Below are 25,000 nucleotides of genomic sequence, written 5' to 3'. Positions count from 1 at the left end.
GATTTACACCAAGCCATATATAATTACAAGGAAAATAAAGTATTTACCACATGAGGAAATCATTGTGATATCCATATCCAAAGATATTTTAAAAATAGGCATACATCTAGCGTACACATTGACCCAAATGATTCAGGTTAATTGTAATGGCGGTGTTGTACCCGATTCAGCACCCTCCGCGGCAGATGCACCCCCTCGATATTTAGTCTTGTGAAACGCCGTGTCAAATACATTCAACTTGTTCAAAGGAAAATTAAGTTAATTCATTTTGTAGTCATGGCTGGGGTAGGCTATATATTTCCACAGAACAAAAAGGTGTTCTTTTGCGTTCGCTATTATCAGAGGTTTTTGGAAGAAAAACATTGGTTGTTTGTACTCTTTAGAACAGTTCTAAAGACTGTAATCACTTGTGTTCTTCTCTTCCATCTCTTTCACAAATAATGAAATCGTAGTATAGTATTTTTCCCTGCGTTTGTTTAGGCGAACTGCTTTCCTTTCCGATCAAGCGAGTGGTGCGCGCTCCCTCGAGGGGGTGTTGCATTGAAAGCATCACTGTTGCATTGAAAGTGTGATCACATACTGTTTCAGTGCATGGTATGTCAACTGCACAGACAAGGACAGAAAATCCCTCAGTCGGGTCATAAGATCTGCTGAGAGAGTAGTTGGACTTCCACTGCCTCCCCTGGACGACATCTTTAGGACGCGCTGCCTCCGCAGAGCATGTGGAATTTTGAAGGATGAGACTCACCCCGCAAACCATCTCTTCACCCTGCTACCCTCTGGCAGGCACTACCGGTACACTACAGCCCCCACTTCCAGACTGCAGAACCCATCATCCCCAGGGCTATCACAGAACTAAATAATCACACTACCCTCCTACCCTCCATCCAGCACAACTGCACTTTTTTTAGTGGTTGCACAAACTAATTACGTTGTGTATCTAATGCACAATGACAAATAAAGTCTATTCCTATTCCTATCTGCCGCGGAGGGTGCTGAATCGGGTACAACACAGGCGTTCTGGGAGAAGTATGGGTTCCCTGGCGTCCTTGGCGCTATAGACTGCACCCATATTCACATACGTGCCCCCCCCCAGTGTTTTACACAACATTGCCATGAATCATGGATGTGTCAATGACATAAATGAGGATAGATTAGAGGACTTTAGAAGACGTGAGGTTGAACTGCATGTGCCGATGGGTGCAATATTATTACCATGCATAAATAACCTAGTGATTCAGTGAGGGTGAACCCAAAACATCGGAAAGTATGTTTTTGTGACTTTTATTTCAAATATGTTGCCACCAAAAAACGAATGCTAGTAACTGAAAAAATACAAACGAGAAATGAAAAGTATAAACATTTCTCCAAACAAGCATGGGAAAATATTGCCGTGATTGTTTCTGGTAACACACGTTCTGGTGGCCTCACCGTCTTCCTCCAAGTATTTCCGCCATTATAATAACAAGCCGCTATGGAATATGCGCTGCTCGCTCTTAAAGGGAATGTGAGATGACGCTCTGATTGGTTTATTGCATATTACGCCCAAACCACACCTATGGCTGAGTAACCTCCTTTAACCAACCCATTTGGCATTTGCGTTGGGCACAAGTGTGTTTTTTCCGCCGTTAAAATAGCAAATGCGCCATAGAGCCGCCCACACAGCTACTTGCGTTTGGCGCTGTCCTACTTGCGTTTCTGATCGTTAAAATAGGGCCCATAATGTGTATGTAGTTCATTTAACTTTTAATGTGATAACATTTATAGATCCAGCTATGTTCTGAATGTCATGCAAATGTCTAAAACCATGCTAACTTCACCGTGGTCATCAATCCATCACACACCCGACACTGGACTGGGGCATTTAGCAGTGGCAGTGGTTGAGACAGGGTGTGCATAACCAGAAGGCCAGAAGAAACCAAAAAACAAGCACAATTTCAGTGTAAATAGATGATTTTGCATTGAATTTGGAAATCGCAGGAAACTGGAGGGACTGACAGTGAGTGGGAGAGTTAGGCCACATCTGCTCTCTCTCTCTCTCTTTCTCTCCCTCTCTCTCTCTCTGCATGTAGGGCTGTTTCTTCAGCCCTGCAGTGAGGTGAGCTGCTGAGGAAATGAACACACTCACTCGGGGACCAGAGGAGGCCAGAACAAACACATGTACACTAACAGACACACATACACACTCACACTTACAGACACACACACATACTTACACACTCACACTTACAGACACACACACAGACATACACATTCACACTTGCAGACACGTGAACATACCAACACACACACAAACCCAGAGACACTCACCACTCACCCACAGACAGAGATAAACATGCAGACACACAGAGAGACAATCAGTCATGTTGCTCAGTGATTTAGACTGTCTCTGTTTTCTTTCTCTCTATCTCTCTCTCTCTCTATCTCTCTCTATCTCTCTCTCCTCCCTTCAGTTGATTGCCTCCATCGTGTTCCTCAGCTTCGGCATCATGGCCTCTTTCCTGTCTGTGCTGGTGGATGGGGTGTTCATTCTTCTCAGTGTTGTGAGTATGGTTCTGCCTCTCCCTTTACACCTCACACTTCCTACAGCCAGTGGTGTATAAAGTACCCAAAAGCCATACTTGAGTAAAAGTACAGATACCTTACTGAAACATTACTCAAGTAAAAGTCACCTTTTAAAATACTACTTGAGTAAAAGTATTAAAGTATCTGATCTTTACTGTACTTAAGTATCAAAAGTAATTTTCTAATATTAAATGTACTTGAAAGTATTGAAAGTAAAAGTACAAGTAAATGCTGTTAATAAAAAAGCAAAGGGTCAGAATGTTGAATTTATGAAGTTTTTTCAGACTAAAATTAGCAAACTTATAAACATGGGCTGATTTTTTTTTTTTTTTATCAAACTCGTTTTATTGTATTTTAACATACAACAGACACAACCAGGGGCGGCCCTAGCACACTACCCCCCCCCCCCCCATGCATCACAACAATGATCGCAGCAAATAGACTGGCTGTCCCATAAATCCATGTAAATGTTCGTCATTCACAATAATGTTTGAAATCTCCCTGAAGAAGTTGTATTAATGTTTACCCATGTGTTGTCTATCTGCTCATTATACACTGTTTCTCCAAAATCAGTTTGATCTCTGAAATACTGTGTTCATTAGTGTTTTCATTATAACATATTGTAGCAACCCTTAATGTGTATTGTACATCATAAGTACATTTGCCTGCACCTCCGGAGGTTGCAATATCGTTAATTTCACCTGTCTTTACAACGGTAAGGAGAGCAAATTGATGAGTTCGGCATTCCGGCCCGTCTAGTCATGCACGCCGCTGGGCTTAAGCCTCTTCATAAGACACACACACGTTCGAACCAAATGCCTCGCTATACTAGCATGTTCTGACAACACCAATGAAGAACATACCCCTCCGTTTTCAATTTTTGGCTCATTATACCCTAATTTTAGATTTATTTTTTAATGTCAAAATATTGGTTGGAGATATAGAAGGGGCGCCAAAATATGCGCCGGGGAAAAAAAAAATATATAATTTTTATAATATAATTTTTTTCCGGGCGCATTATTTGGCGCTCCCCCTCTAGATGGCGCTCTAGGCAGCCGCCTATACCGCCTGTAGGAAAGGCCGCCCCTGGACACAACCCAGAGCCCACCCGCCCACCCACCCTCCCACATCGCACCACTACTGAAATGAAAAACAGATAAAATAAAATAAAAAAAATAAAAGGGGGATACATCAAAATCACAGCATACAGATATTGACATATTATATAGATAACGAAACAAAAAAAAGGGGGGAGGAGAACAACAATCACGTCATACAATGTCATTAGAGTCCATCTGTTCAACCAATGTAAGAACAGGTTGCCAAATATAACTGAATTTAATGTTATTACCCTGTAAATAATAGCGAATTTGTTCAAGTGTTAAATAATGCATAACATTGTTAACCCAGTGTTTAAATATAGGTGGAGATTTATCCTTCCATTTCAATAAAATTATCCGTCTGGCCAAGAGAGTAACAAATGCTATCACTGTTTTACCCCATTTGCCTATGCCAAGATCTTGTGGTACTACTCCAAAAATGGCAATGATCAGTGATGGGTCAATACGAGTATGTAATGCTCTTGAAAGAAAAGCAAAAATCAACTCCCAAAACTCAGACAATTTAGGGCAGCTCCAGAACATATGTGACAGAGTACCTGGCTCTGTATTACATCGATCACACTCTGGGTCAATATTAGGTGCAATTCTGGCCAACTTTGCTTTTGACCAATGTAAACAGTAGGCCCTAATACATGTGCCAATGTGATCAGAACAGTTTATCATATCGTATTCGCGTGTAGGTGTGAAAATTTTCAAGGGAAACGGCTCTTGTTGTTACGTGTTTACATGTGCAAAATGTAAAGCGTTTACATTGCCTCGGGCATGCGCAAAGACCACGGAGATGTGCTCCCACCTGGTTTGTTTACTAACAACATCAACGTGGATCCGCATCGTGCACAGGCAGTGTAGTGGCTTAAAGTTCCCTTCTTTCTATCAGCATATAGTTCTTAATATTTTCTTTGAATAACCACTCTCAGATGGAAAGAAAACGAGTCTACGCGTGGATGTGTTTCAACAACGGTAGAAAACTGTGTTTGCTCCGTCTTTTACTGAACTCATAACTATATGACAGTGGTAGGCTATTAGTAACAGTTGAGACACCCGAAATAACTTGCATGCGCAGCAATCCTGAGACGTGATTTTTAGTTTGCACATGAATACTAACGTCTTCTTTGATCCCAGGAAATTTGGGCACACAACCCATCTCCCTTACGGAGATATCGGCAAAAGTTGTTTTACCTACTTCATTGCAAACGTCTAGTTTTGCAAACGTGTCTAGTTTTTGTGCAGTAGTGAATAGAGTCTCAGTCTACTACACCATACATAGCATATCATGTTTGTAGAAAATGATTAAGGCGAGACATGGCAGGTGAATAGGGTAAAACATTTAAATACAAGGGATCACCATGAAACTTTACCAGTTGATTACATACATCATTACAAGAAAAAAATGTATTACAAGTTTTTGAATTTTGCATATTGAATTATGCTAATTAGGCTGGATCTCATTAAATATGCACGTTTTTGCATATATTTCAGGTACATGAATCTTAAACTGTGATAAAGCCAGAACCAAAATTCTTTTTTTATTTTGTTCATTTATCAAATGACAAAAAATACTCAGATGGATTTTAGGATATCTGCTTTTATGACCTGGGAAATCAAAATATACTATCCGTGGCCTTAAAAACCCTATTTTCGCCATGATTTCCAGGTAAAATGACCCATAAATCTGGCCAGGAACAATTTATAAATAAATCCATCTGTAGATGTCTTCATAACAATGCTATGTGTGAAACTGGGAAGTGTGGTGTACCTAGGTTCTACATAGGCTGAGAAATGTGTACCTAAAAATGAAAAAACACTAATTTTGAGAAAACCGCATTTAAAGACAACATGTGGGGCACTGAGCGAATCACGTTAGCAGAAAAGCGCCGTCAGCCAATGAATCCCTTCAGAAAGTCAGGATTGGTTGCTGAAAAGAAAGGAAATGCCCATATTTGGATTACACAGCCTTCTGATCGAGGCTCATAGCTTTAAAGTCATTCCAGACATGAAAGATGTCGTGTAAAAAGACGAAACGCTGAACGTGGTTCAAGGGAGAATTCTTGGTAAAGTTAGGAGAAAATGGATGCCGCGGCTGAACTAAATGCAGTGAAACAGACACTTAAATGTGTAATTTTGACGTTTTCTTTATGGTAGTATGAAAGATAACAAGTTAAAGAGGCAAACTAGCCCAAAATCTCAAATTTGACCAGGGCATGAAAAAAATCGATATTTCACCTGCCGTGTCTCGCCTTAAGGTGCAACAAATGGCAATAAGCATATTTAAATGAAATGATTCACATTGCAAGTAAAATGGTGCGGCTGGAGCAGATACAGGGAGAGACAACGGTGACGCAGTTTGGATGTAGCAACAAACGTTTATGTGCTGTAACAAACACTAGTGTTAACCAGTAGGCCTATGTGAGTAACGTGGGTTTTATTAAAACATAGCGTGTGTAATGTGTAGCTATTTCATTCCGTTTGTTAACCTTTCCGGCTGTCTGTATGTATTTACTAGACAGCAGTAGACGTAAAGGAAAGGGAATTAACCCCGGCAGCGGAGCATTTTGTGGAGCATTTTACTCCCCCGCATTCTCTCTACAAACTTCCATATAGACGCGGGATCAGCAGAGGAAAATCTTTGTTTCGTTAGGCTATTAGTTATATTTGAAAACAGCCAGTCATTGTAGCCTACCACTCGTGGAATAAGGAATTTCAAAGAGATGATGGAGTGATTTGACTCAGAAGTGACATTGGGCATTGGCAGCGCGATATGTTCAGAACAACTTAAACTTCTAGCTCAGTAACATCAACAGCTAAGAAAGAAGGTAAGAAAAATAGTCGGAAAACTTTGATTTGCAAGGGAAGCAGGCAAGTGTTGGGGTTGTTACAGTATATAGCCTACAATGTGGTGAAATTTCGGAATGAATAGGCTCGAGTGGCGTTTCCTAAATATGCTTTCTTTCATTTTGCAAAAAACAGTAGGCTATATTACCATATTAAAATGGTGTACCAAATTGCGTTTTATTACTGATAAAAAATTGTAGGCCTACTAGCCTATTGGATCAGTCTCCTTTCAAGAACAGGCAAGAACTTTCTAGCCTCGAACTTTCTAGCCTCCTGTCACCGTCTACCCCCAGTCACGCACCGACTCCCCCATGACACATCGGCCTGATTTGACACGCCCTTTTCTGAGCCGAGCGATCGTGGTAAACCACCTCTCTCGAAAGGGTCAGACGATTCGGCGGAAAAATGAACAGTTCACATCTAGACCCCTTATACATGAGGCAATTGTAACACGTTCGCGAGTTTCAATCGGTGCAGACGCGATGTAACAGCTTTACATTGACGAATGTATAAGGGGCTACTGAGTAACTTTAAACTGGATAATGGTATGTCGTAGGCAAATAGAAGATGAGTGTATGTTATTGAGAGGGGCTTGCCATAGCTCATCTGTTATCTCTATGTCCAGTTCTTCCTCCCATTGATGTTTTAATGTTGTCAACGGTTTCAAATTATCCATGCTGAGTAGAGAGTACAACCTACCAACAACCTCCCCAAGTCAAAGGGGCATCTTAAGTATTCTGTCTAAAAGGGAATCTGGCGGTATCATTGGAAAAGAAGGAACATTTGCGGAAACAAAACTGCGAAGTTGTAAATATCTAAAGAAATGTGAGTTAGGAATGTCAAAATGTGTTCTCAAGTGTTCAAAAGATGCAAAGGTGCCACCTATATATACAGCCGCGGAAAAAATTAAGAGACCACTTCAAAATTATCAGTTTCTCTGGTTTTACTATTTATTGGTATGTGTTAAAGTAAAATGTACATTTTTGTTTTATTCTATAACCTACTGGCAACATTCCTACCAAATTTCAAATAAAAATATTGTCATTTAGATCATTTATTTGCAGAAAAATGACAATTGGTCAAAATAGCAAAAAAGATGCAGTGTCTTCAGATCTCGAATAATGCAAAGAAAACAAGCTCATATTCATTTTTAAACTACACAATACTAATGCTTACACTTAGGAAGAGTTCAGAAATCAATATTTGGTGGAATAACCTTGATTTAAAATCACAACTTTCATGTGTCTTGGCATGCTCTCCATCAGTCTTTCACATTGCCGTTGGGTGACTTTATGCTACTCCTGGCGCAAGAATTCAAGCAGCTCGGCTTCTTTTCATGGCTTGTGACCATCCATCTTCCTCTTGATCACATTTCAGAGGTTTTTTATGGGATTCAGGTCTCGAAATTGGGCTGGCCATGACAGGGTCCTGATCTGGTGGTACTCCATCCACACCTTTACTGGCCTGGCTGTGTGGCATGGAGCATTGCCCTGCTGGAAAAAACATTTCTCAGAGTTGGGGAACATTGTCAGAGCAAAAGGAAGCAAGTTTTTCTTCCAGGACAACGTTGTACTTTGCCTGGCTGAGGTTTGTAAAAGACCATAAGGATTGAAAAAAGCGGACTGGAGGGTCTTCTAGTTCGTCTTCTCTGATGAGTCCAATTTTCAGCTTTGCCCAACACATGGTCGTCTGATGGTTAGACGGAGACCTGGAGAGGCCTACAAGCCAGAGAGTCTTGCACCTACTGTGAAATCAGACTCATCAGAGAAGACGAACTTAGAAGAACCTCCAGTCCGCTTTTTCAATCCTTATGGTCTTTTACAAACCTCAGCCAGGCAAAGTACAACGTTGTCCCGGAAGAAAAACTTGCTTCCTTTTGCTCTGACAATGTTCCCCAACTCTGAGAAGTGTTTTTTCCAGCAGGGCAATGCTCCATGCCACACAGCCAGGCCAGTAAAGGTGTGGATGCAGTACCACCAGATCAGGACCCTGTCATGGCCAGCCCAATTTCGAGACCTGAATCCCATAAAAAACCTCTGAAATGTGATCAAGAGGAAGATGGATGGTCACAAGCCATGAAAAGAAGCCGAGCTTCTTGAATTCTTGCGCCAGGAGTAGCATAAAGTCACCCAACGGCAATGTGAAAGACTGGTGGAGAGCATGCCAAGACACATGAAAGTTGTGATTTTAAATCAAGGTTATTCCACCAAATATTGATTTCTGAACTCTTCCTAAGTGTAAGCATTAGTATTGTGTAGTTTAAAAATGAATATGAGCTTGTTTTCTTTGCATTATTCGAGATCTGAAGACACTGCATCTTTTTTGCTATTTTGACCAATTGTCATTTTTCTGCAAATAAATGATCTAAATGACAATATTTTTATTTGAAATTTGGTAGGAATGTTGCCAGTAGGTTATAGAATAAAACAAAAATGTACATTTTACTTTAACACATACCAATAAATAGTAAAACCAGAGAAACTGATAATTTTGAAGTGGTCTCTTAATTTTTTCCGCGGCTGTATATCTTTGACTGTTTTCAGTCCCTTTTCAGTCCATGTTTCAAAAGCAACACCAGTCATGGAGGGAGCAAACATCTTATTCCCCACTAAAGGGGTATCTATAGACATCTCAGTTATAGAGAAAGCCCGTCTGAACTGTATCCATATCTTGAGGGATTGCCTTACAATTGGATTCATGCAGTATGTTGATATGGGTTTTGGAAGGGGTATTTTAGAACAAGCTAGTGCATGTAAAGATATTTTTGAGCAGGATGCACGCTCAAGCTCCAGCCACTTGGGACTTGGGTCTTTAACCTTAGAAAATGAATCCAGTGCATTATGTTTTTAATGTTAGCAGACCAATAATAGTACTAAAAATTGGGTAGGGAAAGCCCACCATGTAGTCAGTGACGTTGCAGAGTTTCCCTACGTATGCGTGGGTTTTTACCATTCCAAATAAAACTGGACAAAAGTGTATCTATATTTATGAAAAAAGATTTTGTTAAGAAGATGGGGATACACTGGAACAGAAACAGAAACCGGGGCATAATATTCATTTTAATTACATTTATTCTCCCCCCTAACATCAGGGGAAGGAGATTCCAGTGATCTAAATCTTTCTTTAAGAAATATAAGAGTGGGGGGAAATTGGCTTCATATAGACCTTTAAACTTATGGGTTATCCAAATACCTAGATATTTAAATGTGTTTGTGCATATTTTAATTTGCAGTGATTTGATTGTAGAGAGCTGGTAATTGGGGTCAATACACATAAGCTCACTTTTCTGCACATTAACTTTATATCCTGATATCTTGCCGAAGGAGTTTAGCAGATCAAACATCTTTGGCAGACAAGTCCTGGGGTCAGTCATATACACCAACATGTCATCAGCATATGATGACACTTTATGTTCAGCTCCTCCTCTCATTATGCCTTTGATATCAACACTGTTACGCAGTGCTATAGCAAGTGGTTCTATTGTTAGGGCAAATAGAAGGGGTGACAAAGGACAGCCCTGTCTAGTGCCACGCTGTAGATCAAAAAAAGGAGACAGGTTGTTATTAGTCCGAACAGCTGCCATAGGTAGGAAATAAAGTGTCTCAATCCAATGTATACATTTTGGGCCAAAACCAAAGCATCTCAAAGTATAAAATAGGTAATCCCACTCCACCCTATCAAAGGCTTTTTCTGCATCTAGGGATATTGATACCTCTGTGCCTTTGGGTGGGGTGGGATCTTAGAACATTAAGCAATCTACGTATGTTAGAGGATAATTGTCTATGTTTAATAAATCCTGTCTGGTCATCTGAAATCAATGAAGGAAGCACTTTTTCCAGTCGTAGAGCCAGCATTTTAGCAAGTATTTTACTGTCAACATTTAACACAGAAATTGGGCGGTATGAACCGCATTCTACTGGGTTTTTCTTTACTAAAACGTTTAAAGAATTCACTACATAAACCATCCGGTCCAGAACATTTATTATTTTTGCATAGATTTAACAGCAAAGTGAAATTGTTCCTCTGTGAATGTTTTTTCCAGTTCAGAGGCCATTAGGTCACCTACAGAGGGGATTTTTAAATTATCAAAAAAAGACTTGAACAGGCATTCGTCTTTTTGTTACTCTGAAGTGTATAGTTTGAATAAAACTGATGAAATACCTGGTTAACTTTAGAGTGGTTAATATGTTTGGTGCAAGACTCATCTGTTATTTCAGATATAGACTGACGTTTTGGCGTATTTGGTGTGCGAGAATTCTGCCTATCTTCTCTCCATGTTCATAGGTTCTGTGGTGTGTTCTATTGAGGAGGTTTGATATATGTTTGGTTGAAAGGAGATTGAATTTTGTCTGAAGTATCAGTCTTTGCTTATATAAGTCTGATGATGGGGTTTGCGCAAGTATTGTGTCTATATGTAATATATCATCAGTTAGTGTCTTAAGCCGTGCCATTTCACTCTTTTTCTTTTGGGCGCAATATGAGATCATTTGTCCTCTTAGATATGCTTTCATGGATTCCCATATTGTTGAGAACGACATGCCTGGTGTTGTATTGTGTTCCAAAAATGTAACTATTTCTGATGAGATAAACTGAACAAAGCATTCATCAGCAAGCCATAAACTATTTAGGCACCATGGACGGTGTGTGACTTGTGAGACGGGTATCTGTAATCTCATCAACATTGGAGCGTGATCCGAGATAACTATAGCATCGTATTCACATTTGCTGACAATAGGGAGGACACGATTATCAATGAAGAAATAGTCTATTCGTGAATATGTCTTGTGAACATGTGAAAAGAAAGAATAACACCTAGAAGTGGGATTGTTGAAACGCCAAACATCTGAAACACCGTTTTAATGGAGAAATAATTTGATAGTCTGGGCAGATTTAGGGCCTGATTTACTAACATTGCGACCGCAGCTTAATCTGCGGTCGCACATTAACGCACGGTGTTTTTGCGCATTTTCCGTGGTATTTATCAAACAAGATCTGCACCGGGCAATCATTATTTAGCGCACCGTTAAAAGACGGGAGAAATCGCCTGCAAGTTACTGCCACCATGGAGATTCGAGGAAGAGAAAATGAAGGTTCAGCGAAGAGGAGATAGATATATTGGTTCACGTTCGCTCAATCACTGAACCTGATTCAATGTGCACGCGGTTATATCGTTGTTCTGCCCGCCATCCCTACAGCGAGATGTTTAAAAGAACACGATAAAAAAGAATATGCTATTAGTGGCATTAATACATAAACTGTCTATTACAACAATATAGATGTGTACATGGCGAGATTAATAATTTCTGTTCGATGTGTGTGCAATCAATGGCTCCAATTACGTTCGGAAAGTTTGCAATTTAAAAAAAACTCCTGTTTGATGTCTCTAATTTCAGCTATGGCAGTGGGGAAATGTATTGACCAGTGCGCCGTAGCAATGCGTCGAGTACCTGGGTGAAGATTTGGCTGAGTGAAGGCTAAGATATACCAACTGCTGATGCTATAACTGTTTGAAATGATCGGATGCCAATATTTGCAATGTTGGCCGGAGTTTAACAACTGATGGAATGGAATGTGATCGCCGGTTGGAGGGTTCGATGTCGTCTCTGAGCCGGTTCAGTAATTGAAGTATTGCGTGGCTGGTTAACCTGTACCATCTAATGATTTGTGGTTCGCTTAACTGAAAAAGTGTTATACGAGTTGAAAAAATTATTTCTGTGCGCTGTCTCTGTCTATGTCTTTGCCTTGCTCTTATAACTGCTGCCATATCAACGTTTTCAGACTCAATGGAAATGCGCTTCCTGGTTAAGACGTGCTTTTATGCTTTTATGAGGCGGAGAATTATCCCGCAAATTAGAGACGTGCGCTCGCCAGGCAGTTTAAGTAAATACCACGCAATACATCATTAGGCGCACTTAACTTCTCTCCTCCCATATATTTGCACTACACGCCCAACTTAACTTCTCTCCTCCCACCTCGCCGGGTTTACACCCACAAAGCGTAAAAATGCGCTTCTACTCAAATGCGCCTCCTTTGTAAATACCGTTTTATGTTTACGACCGCTATTTTACGCCTGAAATGGGCGCAATCCTGTTAATAAATCAAATTGGAAAGAGCACAATTCATATCTCCTCCCAAGATAAGGTAATGTGTGTCCATATCTGGTAGACGAGAGAACAGATTTGAGAAAAATGCTTGGTCATCCCAAGTGGGTGCATATATATTAGCTAGTATAACTGGAGGGTCATACAATCTACCTGTCACTATAACATATCTGCTGGATCTATCTGCCTCTACTTTTGACATTGTAAATGGAATGTTCTTATGAATTAAGATGGCTGTACCCCTAGATTTGCTATGAAAATCAGAGTGATGTAGTTGGCCTATCCACCCACCTCCACCCACCCATGTCTGCAAATGCGTTTCCTGGAGAAATGCTATTCCCACATTAAATTGGTTGAGATGTGTCAATACTTTCTTACGTTTCACAGGGTGATTTAAAGATTTAACATTCCAGCTCACGAAATTTACTGGGCATCCTATATTTCCTGTCAACATCTGTGCATTAACCATTTTCTATTTTGTGTACAATTATTAATGGACTCTAGCTGTAATAAAAATAGCAAAGATACATCCTCCAAAAAACAAAACAAAACCCTTAAAGAAAACCCTTGTGCGATTGCTTCCCACCCCAAATCACCTATTATCAGAACTAGGGAACCCTAAACCCTTTACAGTGGTATCCACACATGTGTGCTTGTATTGGGGAACTCTAGTTCCAACAGGTTGCTCTCCTAACAGTTTTGAAAATAAAATTTAAATAGCGCTTCTTTATATCACTTAAGGTAACATGTAGGGCTGTAATGATATTGGATCGAACCGAGAAATCGCGACACTCTGGGGCACGAACCTGCATCGCGATGCGAGGAGGCAGAACCGCGACATGCCCTCAAAAAGTTTGGTTCGCTAGTCACTGCATGAAATGTGGGATTTACGACAGTCTTTGACCCTGTGTATTGCCGTAGAAGCCCACATTGGTGTGAAAGCCCCCCCGCCCCTTCCCCGTGGCCAGGCTAGGTTTTGTTATGTTAATTAAATTGACCTGGATTAAAAACAACTCCCCCCGACCCCCCCCCGCCCCCGCCAGGGGAGGCACCCCGTCACTGCTTCACTGATTTAAAAAACCTGAAAGTCACCGGATCGATCCCCACTAGTGGCAACCATGGCCCAAGTTGCTTAACGACTGTTAACGACTCTTAATGACTGTTATCAGAGTAAGCCTGTATAATTACACGCCAGAAACGAATCTCAAGAACATTAAGGTGAAATAATAATATATAAGTTAGGAACATTACACATAGCCTAATTTAAAACTTTTAAACACATACCACCATAAACATGTGAGATAATTCGACAAGAGACATTGAAAGACAGCTAACTCACTGCTTCGTCAAATAAGAGAGATCAACTATATATATATCTGGAAACCACTTACAGATTCCGATTAGCTAAATTTGCGTCTGGATGGAAAGGTGTTATCTTTCCCCATCCCACCCATGCTAAGCCATTTCTAGCATAACTAGCATGCGATCTACTGTGGAAAACAGAAGGCAGGCGATTTTTTTATCAGTTCTCACCACACAACGACGTCTCATCTTTGCACCTTGAATGTCCAGTGGTGTAGTCCAGTGTATACGCAGGTATACGGAGTAGGCTATACCCACTTATTTTTCAGTCAGCATTGGGTATACCCACTTCTCAAAACAGGGTGTTTATCCTGTGCTGTACGAATAAATAAAGAGTATGCCCACTTCTCCAGGGACCACTCCACCACTGTGAATGTCGATGTAATGGTATGGTGTTATTGAAACTTACTACGTGTAAAAAAGACTAGAAATTGAACGTTTATTATTCGAGTCTAAAGTTTCTAATGTTGCCTCGGGCGCCTTTACGTGAACATAATTAAAACGTCACATAAGTCCACTAAACAATTCCCAATTCGCACGCTCCAGTAACAGAACAGAAATACCCCAGAGGAGGGAGGAATGATAAACCAGGTACTTGGTCGCACCGACGAGCTAGGTTCTCACCAGCAAAGGTGGCTAAGCGGATAGCACCATTAGGTACACAGTACCACTAACCTGAAGAGCGCAGGTTCAAATCTCGCGAAGCTCGCGTAAAATCTACCTGAAAAGACACAGGTTAGATATTTACGAGTGGCAAACATGTCCCAAGTTGCGAAATGACCATCTCAATATCAGAGTAAGCCCGACTCTGTATAATTACATGCCAAAAGTGAATCTCAAGAACATTACAGAGAGGAAGCTCCGGAATATGAGTGGAACAGCCTCGAAAGTACATTGGAAGCCTCGAAGTCTGAAACTGAAAGGCAAAGCAAGAATCGTGATATCCCCGAAATCAAAACCCTGTGAAGACAGAACTCTGAATACAGAAGGCGAATCAAGAAATGTGATAACCCCGGAGCAAAACCCTAATGACAGAATATTAATTAAATTATCATCGTGTAAATTTTAATTTCGTTTTTTATGGGGCAATAGCTGTAAATGGGAGGGGATACGTTTTGTCAGTTGAAAGCTGACCTATACAGAATCTCATTCCGTCTCATCACAAGACGTTTTAATTCAATTCCTTGTCGTTTTCAACCAATGGCTGCAGCAGGGTGTGTGTGGCTAGACTGCTGATAGTCAATATGCTAATAAGAGCATTTCGCACCTCTGTCAGCTGGAGGTGAGAATGCTAAACACATCGGCCCCCCTCCCCTCGCAGGTTCCTTTCCGGGAAATTCCGTTCGTATGCGGCAGACGGATATTTCGGGGCAATGTCCGCGATCAGCCAGGAATGGTGATCATTCGCGGCTGTATCACAGCGTATACGGGCCCGATAATCTTGCTTTTCGTGCAGTGCGGCGGCTGCTTGCTTCAGCGTTGGGGTTAATTGTTGCGCAAAATTTACTCAGTGCAGTTCATGCTCCCAAAGGTTGCGCGTGTTGTCATGAGCCTGCTGGTTCCCTAACAGAAAGTCTGAAGCTTGAAGTTCTTTTCAAACCTTTGCTTGGGTAGCACTGCTAAACTGAGCAGACATGCAGACTACATTTTAGTAATCTCATCACATAACATTCGTTTTCTAAAAACAATCACATAGTATTGCATGTTTTACTGTGGTAGAAAATACGTTAGCTTAATGCTAACGTATATGGGAAATCCTATAGAGACCGCGCTAGGTATTAGCATCAATTAAATCACGTTAATGTTTTTGTATGAGCCTGACATTTGCTCTGCAGATAGATAACAGGTTCCGAAGTTTGTGGAATGTTTTTCAACAGCATTGCTTTGAGTAATAAAAACCTCAATATTTGGTTATAAATTGTTTCTTCATTTTTTTATAGCTCATACTTATTCTAATGTGAATTAGAAAATATAATTTAAAAATTGCGAGGTAGAAAAATAAGAATTATAATAATATCGTGGGGTGTATCGAACCGTGGGTCAAGAATCGTGATACGAATCGAATCAAGAGGTAGGTGTATCGTTACAGCCCTACTAACATGGCATTGTCTATTCAAAAACTGATAGCCAGCGTTCTTGAAAAAATTTAATAATATCAAATGGAGATAAAAGTCAAAAGCTGAACGTATTTCTTTTTCAATGACTCCTTTCACTCACCAGAACATCTTCATACAGATATGAAAGAAAGTGTGCAAGACCCAGGCCTGCACTCTGCAAATTGGCTTACCCTCGATCAACAATGTTCGACTGGACATATAACAGTGCTTGTTTCGAATCAAGAAAGTCCTTCCTGATCCCGTTGTAGGTGATACAAAACTTTGCAGGGTGAATGACTCCTTAGCGAACATCTGACCGGTCTTTTAGTAGTTGTTTAACCTCATTGAATGCAGATCTTGCGCGTGCCACGGTGGGGGGATAATCTGGAAATATTGAAATGGACACTTCTCCATATTTCAAAGCACCACCCGCTTGCCTCGCCCGGCGTAGTACATCCACGCAATCCTGGTGATAGTGTAGCTTTGCGATAATGGCTCGGGGCTTCCCCTTAGCTTTCTCCAGTTGGGGAGTTCGGTGCGACCTGTCTACCATCCCATCATGCTCACTGCTCCGGGTTAGTGTGTAACCTCACTTCACTGTGTGTGTGTCACTTCCCTGGATGGGTTAAATGCAGAGGTAGATTTCAGAGTGTGTGTGTCTACACCACCTCTGCCATAGAGAGGACTTTCACTTTTCACTTTTATTGCCCATGTTAAACACTTCACTAAGCAACTTTGTGACAAAAGATGGCGAAACTTAACCAGCATCTTCCGGCACATTCGATATTCTGATATTCGACCTCCTCATTCTCCCTTCCATATCGAGACACTTATGTTGTAGATCTGAGACTTCTGCTTGAAGTTTGCTAACTGTAGTCTGAACTGTGTAGTGACTGTAGTTTTCACAGAGTCCAGGTCAGAGCATGCAATGAGATGCTATTAACAACCAGTTTTGACAGACTGTATTTCACTTTTAACAGCCTCAAATTCACTTGCAAGGACGTCTTTCAGTTCCGACCTGAGTAATGCAGAGAGTCCTTCCTTTATAGATGCGAGAAGTTCAGTCTTAGCATCAGTCATGCTGGCTTATATCCTGTTAGCCGTGTTTCTTCCCGTGTAGATGAATTGTCGAAGGTTGTTCGCCATTGACAGTTTGCTCAAAATAAAATAAAACAGAGTTGCTGGCTATCTAATGTACAACTTCGAATGTATTTTTTAGACCTTTTTGGGCAGTATTACGCGCTTATAACAAAGTTTTTAAATACAATTCAGCAGAGCTTCCCAAATCGCAGCTTACTCCATGGCCTGCTCTCTAGCGCCCCCCCAAACATGGGCTGATTTGAACACAATTTGAACACAATAGGCAATACTAAAGCAGCACCGAAAGTAACAACCCAGTCATTACTTAAAACTGAAAAATGTCCTGTTCATCTTCAAAAGAATTCAGTCTCGCTCTTCTTGGGCTGAAGACTATGAAATACTTTCAGCAACATGCACACACATCCCTTGAACAATAACGTTACTAGTAGCTATCTTGCTCCACACTGCTATGTTACTGTTCTGTAGGCAACTTTAGATTGTCACCATCCTAACTGGCAAGATAGATACCTCGCCATCGATGGAATAAAGAAAACGAATAAATACTCTTTTTAGGTTATTAGCTAGCTTGAAATATTCTATACAGATCTTACCCAGCGGTGATAGAACATGACTAGTTTACAAGGTTGAGCTGGTGGCATTTAATGTTGATTTAATGAAGTTGTGGTTTTTCAAATTTTTTGATGGAGACCTGTATGCTTTTGCTTCGATTATTGTTGTGTCCCCTTCGTTGTTGATATTAATGTTTTGGATATATCCTTCAACTGCATATTGCAGTCCATTTTGCCTTTTAAGTTGGAGGATATCTCGGAGATATTACTCCAAAAAGAATCACTGACACTGAGAGATATAGCGCTTGTCCTCGTCCTAGCCATGCTTTTGGGTTGACAGTCCTAGGAGTTTTGTCCGATGTAGCAACAGTAAGTAAGGTTTTTTTGTTAGGAACGGTCAAAAGTGCATTAACGTGCGCTAGGACCACTGCTTCGCCAAACCTGCTTGCAGTCTGTGTTCTACCACAGTCCCCGACGATGGTCTCATCACTCTCATGATTTTTTTTTTTTCTGAAGATGATTTGATTTTGTAACGAGTAGCAAAGGTTTCGGGGGAAATGTATCGGAGTAAAACTATCAGTTTTCGTTGCAAAATGTAGTGAAGTAAAAGTAACAGAAATATAAGTAGTAAAGTAAAGTAAGCCTACAGATATCCAAAAAAACGACTTAAGTACAGTAACGAAGTATTTCTACTTCGTAACTATACAACACTGCCTATAGCCTATACCCTTCCTACAGGTGATTTTTAGTTTTTTAGTTCAATTTCCTTTCGGGAATTCCTTAAAATTGTGATCCCACCGGAAATTCTCAAATTCTGAGTTAAATCAAATAAATCGCAAAGAATGCAGAAATTCCTTGACTTTCCATTTTGTTTTGTGGACATATTGCGATAAAAAGAGAAAATTGAAACCTGCAATTTGTTAATCCTTGAATTTGTGAAAATGCAAGATTGCAAAATCCTTGAGGGGCTGGTCTATGCAAACATTGCTACGCCCTAACCACTGCTTGCAGCTCAGTCGCTGCTTATGCAGGGAGGTGAGTGCATATAGATCGAAACTCTACTGTAAGCTATCAACCCAAGCAAGTCAAATGTAGTGGACTAAAAACCATGTTGTGAAACTAGCAAGGACACACACAAAAAGTCTTGCTACACCAATCCATTGAAAAGCTGTGTCAAAAACATGTGAATGGCAAAACAACATTAAAGGCTAGACTTTATTAGCTTGCTAGTTTCAGAGGCTTTAAAAGCAACAGGGTTATATTAGCGTGTCATGTAATTTAAACATATAATATAAATACATTTTTAAGAAGATCCTCACAGTGTGGGTGCGGGGCGTGGTCCGAGTGAGAGGGAAGAGGTGAGAGGGAGGCGGCGGGTCAGATGGACGGCAAGGAAGGAGCAAAGTGGTAAAAGGGGAAAAGAAGCTCACATGGGCTAGGGGAAAGTGTGTTTTAGTTCCTATTTTTTGTAGTAACCTATTATAATAATGCTGCCTCACTGTGTCCATTGCCCCCATAACCCTGTCTGTCCTGTGTGTGTGTGTGTGTGTGTGTGTGTGTGTGTGTGTGTGAGAGAGAGAGAGAGATGCCTCTCAGCCCGGCCCCCTGTGTGTGTGTGTGTGTGTGTGTGTGTGTGTGTGTGTGTGTGTGTGTGTGAGAGAGAGATACCTCTCAGCCCGGCCCCCTTGTCAGTTGTCAGTGAGGACAGTTTGTGATGTATTGGATAGGTAGAATCTAAGGAATTATATAGGTCAGTTATGTGGGTGGATACAAGTGGGGTAAGGTATGAAGATTCTAGTCAGTTGTGTAGAGCAGTTTTTGAGAGCATTTGCCTATTGATTACAGAGCAGAAGTTGGATTGGTTCGAGGAAAGTAGCAACATCTCCTGGCCTGCTGATTAGGTTCTTGCCCTGAGGAAATACACTCATTACACAATTACACATTCATTTTTAAAGAAAATAACCAAATTACACATTTGCATGGCCAATTCATAAAGATGTATTTGTGGTCGTGAGATTCATGATTTAGAAACTCACCAGTGACGTGCGGTGAAGTCAGTACGAGGGTAGGCACTGAGTTATGAAAGCCAGATTACCTTATTTATTGTTAAGGCTAATAGGCTACGTCAGGACAGTAGGTACAAGTGCGGCACTGGCACGGTCGATCGATATATTAAAAAAAATCCAATCACGATAACATATCCTGTGGCCTACTACTCTCAGTCTCGCACACGCACGCACACACCAGTTAATGTCCATCATCAGAATGCAACCATCTATCTGCACAGCGGCCAATTATGTATGTCAGTCAGCAGCAGTGAGAACACACACTGCTCAATTGACTATGAAAGCAAATGGCTTGCAGTCGGCATTAATTCAACCCCACACTCATTTCAAAATTAAGCTCAAAATAGTTTCTAACTCACCTGACTAGCACAGCCACAATGCCAATCTTTTTTGTCAAACCAGTCCGTTTGAAACGACAATTTTTGGTCCCTTTTTCTGCAGAAGTTCATTTAGTGTTGGAATAGGCCTCCCTATTGCTAGTTACTGCTTTTTTTCTATTAAAGTCGAGTTTAGAGAAATGTCTAAGTTCCACAGTATCGGTAGATATACCGCTGTTGTCATTTTTACTTTGATTTTCGCGGGGATTACGCTTAGCTTGTGTAATGACGTCAGCTGCGCAAATGTCCAGTAATATCTCGATTTTAATTGGTCCATGTTTGATACGTAACGTAGATGATTATGGCATAACATATTTACGTGCAAAGGCACAGTAGAGTTGTGCCTTTCGACGTACATATTAAAGAATACAGAATCGAAGTGCGCATGCGCGACATTTCTTTTTCTTTGCCGTTCACAACGAATGGACAGTAAAGGCACTGCTTATTCTGCCGTTTTTTTGTATTTGTTTATGCGTAACTGATACAATTGTCATCGTAACGTCTAAACAATTGGAATAACGTATGTATTGCATATATAAATCACAAGAATACTCGGTACAAATACAAATACAAGTTTATTAAATAAAATTATTTAATAAACATTTTTACGTTTCAATTTTGTCAGGGTAGGCAGTGCCTACCTTGCCTACCCTGACTGCACGTCACTGAAACTCACCATTGAGTAAAATGTAGCATACAACAAAATGCATGTTTCAATGCCCCAGCTTAATATCATGCTGCGTAGCCTTTTATGCTCAGAAGTAATCAAGCACTCAAACACCTTGCCAGCGATGACTGAAAATGACTTAAGATATGTACACCTCACGTATAATTGGCACGCTTTCTGCGGATGATGGGGGACAAGTCAGAATTCACATTCATTTCAGCATGGTGCATTCTGTATCGCACAATACCCCTTCAAATCAAACCATGAGGCTGCAGTTAACGTGAAATTGCAGGCTTAACTGCTCCAACCGAGAATCAAACTGTTATGGTTCACTGAAAGTACACATACACACATACACACATACACATGCATATCTTTAAGTCAAACTTTCCTATGGATGGGATTTGTGAGCGACCCAGATACCTTTTGGCCAGGAGGCACAACTTGCTTTGTTGTGGGTTTTTTGTGTCTGTTCAGGGAGAAAAGACGTGGCCTTGAGGAGATGTGTGGAGTTAGCTAAAGCCCCTGTGAGTAGATCTATGATCAAAAGGTTGCAGGTTCAAATCCCAGCTTGGTAAATACCTCAGAGGAGCCAAGTGGAGAAACTGTTGACCTGAGGTCATGTTTGGAGACATGTGGCTATTAAAATTGATTACAGTGTAAGTCGCACGAATCAGTGTGAGAGCTTGGGAATGTGTGTGTTGTGTGTTGATACTGGCGTTGCCTTGTATTTGCTTGAAAGCCCTGTGTGGAGATCCAGATGACTAACCAGCATGTACTCAAACACTAACACATTCACACACAAGAGCAGACACACTTTTGATGTGTGTACGTAGATATGCTTGTGAAACTGCCTTTACACAGGTAGTGTGTGAGTGGGTGTGCACAAGTGTTTTGTGTGTGTATGTATATTTCTGTGTGTGTGTGTGTGTGTGTGTGTGTGTATGTGTTTGTGTGTGTGTCTTTGTGTGAGAAGTTCCTTACCTCATTAATCTCTCCTGTCCATATGATGACACAGGAGGATCCTCTCTGTTTGTCTGGAAAGGGAAAACCCTAAGGAGGCAACACAACACCAGTACCATTGCTTAAATAAAGCCATATGTATGTGTGTGTGTCTGTGTGTATGTGCGTGTGTGTGTCCACTTGTGTGAGTGTGTCTGTGTGTGTGTGTAGGCAGGGGTTAAATTGGGATTTTCTATGTAGGGGGGCTCTGATCCGGAGGGGCAAATTTCACAAATCTTTCGAGGATTATGCAGTAAATAAGTTGCCATATTAAACAAAAAACACATCACCGTTAAAGTTAACTTTGTGAAAAGTAACCTACTAACAAATACTTTCCATTTTCCACCACTTGTTTGTCATGTCATCCATTCATATGGATGTGAATCAATCAATATTAATACAATTATTAGTATTTGTTAGTAGGTTACTTTTCTAAAAAAATATTCACAGGGTCAATGCTAAAATACACTACTCACCCAAAAGCCAGATATCCCTAACTTTTTGTGAGTAGTGTATGTTCAAGGACCAATGCATAGCCAGGAGGAAGATTCAGATGATGAGCAACCATCCACAAGCAGTGAAGCAAGCAGCCAACAACTCCAGCATTTTTTATATGTTGCTTAATATGTACTCTGTAGATTTTGAGTGTGTTTGATGAGGACACATTAAGAGCTGATTCATTGATACAAATAAGTTTGAAATTCATCCAGCTAGGAATGAGAAATGTGATTCGGAGATCGCATAGACTACTTGCTAAATCATTTAGAATTAGCAGCATTGTTCTTTTTAACTAGCGCTTGCGAGTTGACACACCAGTAGCAGGCTATCCCTGCATGTCTAAGGTTAATTTTTCCTGCTTAATGAAAATGCAAGCCCATATCTAATGATATTAGCCTATTGGTGATGATCGACCTCTTTCAAAATACCGTGCACCTTTAATTTTGTTTCTCTTACCTCGCCATTCACCTGTCTACTACGATATGTCTGATGATGACCGATTGACGTTGTGTTGTCTGATCGCGGAGGAGGAGCTGCTGCGCAAGTTTCGTGCGCGATATGCCTACTTCTCAAACTTGCTCCAGATGTCTAGGCCAGCCTTTCCCTACCATTATTTAGATTTGTGTTTTAAAACGACATAGATTTGCAATGGAAAAGTTGTAAATGAGTAGGACAACATTGCTTGTGAATGGACTAGGCAGATTGCCAAAATCGGCTGGAGCTGCTGCGCAGCAGATCTGCTTTGCAGAACTCCAGACCCGGCAGCTTATGTGCCGGGGCTCCGCCCCGGACAGCCCCGGCCCAATTTAACCACTGTGTGTAGGTGTGTGTGTGTACGTGTGTGTGTGTGTGTGTCTACTAGAGATGTCACGAGAACCGGTACTTACGGTACCTTTCGGTACTAAATAACAAAACACCGACGATACCCATTTTTTTGAAGCACCGTAGGTACCGTGAGCGCCGGTGCCAGATGTTAGAATCTTTGCTGCGCTTCTTCTGGAACTGACGGGGGCAGTATATGCTTCGGTGTTCCAGTCAAAGTTTTGACATGTTTTTCTCACGCAGATCTGCCATTTACTATTGTAAACAATGAAACTAGTGGAGGCGGCCAGGTGTGAAGTGTTGCCAAACTGGAAATGGCGTATCGTATCATAGGCTCAGTTTGGAGGATAATTATCATATCTGGCAACACTGGGAAGGCGGTGGACCAATGAGAGCACGCGCAAAAAGGTGGAATGTAACGGAGATACCTTTTCCAAAAGACGTAATATTAGTTTGTGAAACAACCAGAGAAACACAAATATTCGACGAGGCTAAATCCCGGACGCTTTTGGAATCCCTGCTGGACGAATTTTTTAGGTCTCGAAAAGAGGACATGTCCGGGTAAAACAGGATGTCTAGTCACCCTACTTTTGAACAAAATGCAAACGATGCTTACGTGTTCTTCAGATCAAGGGAGATAGTACTTTCAATTTAGCAAAGCACCTGAAAGACAGTAATCTGTATTTGTTTAAAGAACTCAAGGATAGTTCTGATTCATATTAACAACATACAAATAATGCAGTTTTTCAGTTTTTTAAATCTGTCATACTGAAATACACCTTACATGTTTAAAATGATGGGCACGTGTGTTACAATGGCTAATGTTATGTACGTAGTTTAGGTAAGCTATGCTGTAGTTTTAATGTTTGCCTATAGCCTACCTTGGTATGAATTAGATAGAGAGAGAAAGAGAGCATGTATCTTGCAAGTATCATGACTAAACTAGGGAAATTCATAGAATGTCCTAGTTTAATATAGTTACACATAAATATGCAATTGGTTTGACAAAACACGATTACCCAATTTATTTATTTTTTTCGATGCCATAGACGCAATGTAGCCGATGTATAAGATGATTTGCGAGTGACAGCTGGAATTTTGCCGCGACCACACTGAACATTTCGATTTATTTTGTATTAAAATACGTCCTTTAAAGCAGCACAACGGATCAATAGCTATTCGCTAAAGGTATGCTAGCAGCTTAAACTAACGAAATCTCTTGAAATGTGCTGAATTTGACATTATGACTAGTCACTCAACGACTGTCCTTACACAGTCAAACATCAAGCAAGTGCAACACAAGACCAAGCAAGACGGCAAATAAGCGACTTACTAGATTTGCAGAAAGTAAACAAGTCAGGGCGGCGGGCTGCGGCAGGCAAAACTACAGAACGCAGTTATATGCGTATGGACCCTGGTATGGTAATGGCACGGAGGCGATTCTCCATATTAAAGCGAGACACGACAGGTGAAATATTGATTTTTTTATGCCCTGGTCAAATTTGAGATTTTGGGCTAGTTTGCCTCTTTAACTTGTTATCTTTCATACTACTTTAAAGAAAACGTCAAAATTACATATTTATGTGTCTGTTTCACTGCATTTAGTTCAGCCGCGGCATCCATTTTCTCCTAAATTTACCAAGTATTCTTCCTTCGAACCGCGTTCAGCGTTTCGTCTTTTTACACGACATCTGTCATGTCTGGTATGATTTTAAAGCTCTGAGCCTCGATCAGAAGGCTGTGTAATCCAAATATGGGCATTTCCTTTCTTTCAGCAACCAATCCTGACTTTCTGAAGAACTAAAGTCGATTAATTGGCTGAGGGCCCTTTTCTGCTAACGT

General features: G+C 40.8%; 1 protein-coding gene across 1 annotated transcript in view; it reads left to right on the top strand.

Annotated features, from left to right (window-relative positions):
- LOC308370591 (transmembrane protein 255B) overlaps positions 1 to 25,000 on the top strand; it is a gene marked incomplete at both ends in the record, with an annotated part of 82,345 nt that overhangs the window by 27,613 nt on the left and 29,732 nt on the right. The window contains one exon of the mRNA XM_080845270.1: positions 2,454 to 2,543. Coding sequence (XP_080701396.1) covers positions 2,454 to 2,543 — 90 coding nt within the window. The remainder of the gene's footprint in view (positions 1 to 2,453; positions 2,544 to 25,000) is intronic.

Source organism: Sprattus sprattus, assembly GCF_963457725.1.
Source record: "Sprattus sprattus genome assembly, chromosome: 9".
Lineage (NCBI taxonomy): Eukaryota > Metazoa > Chordata > Actinopteri > Clupeiformes > Clupeidae > Sprattus > Sprattus sprattus.
Note: the sequence above shows the minus strand (reverse complement) of the source record. Positions and strands in the feature narration are given on the sequence as shown.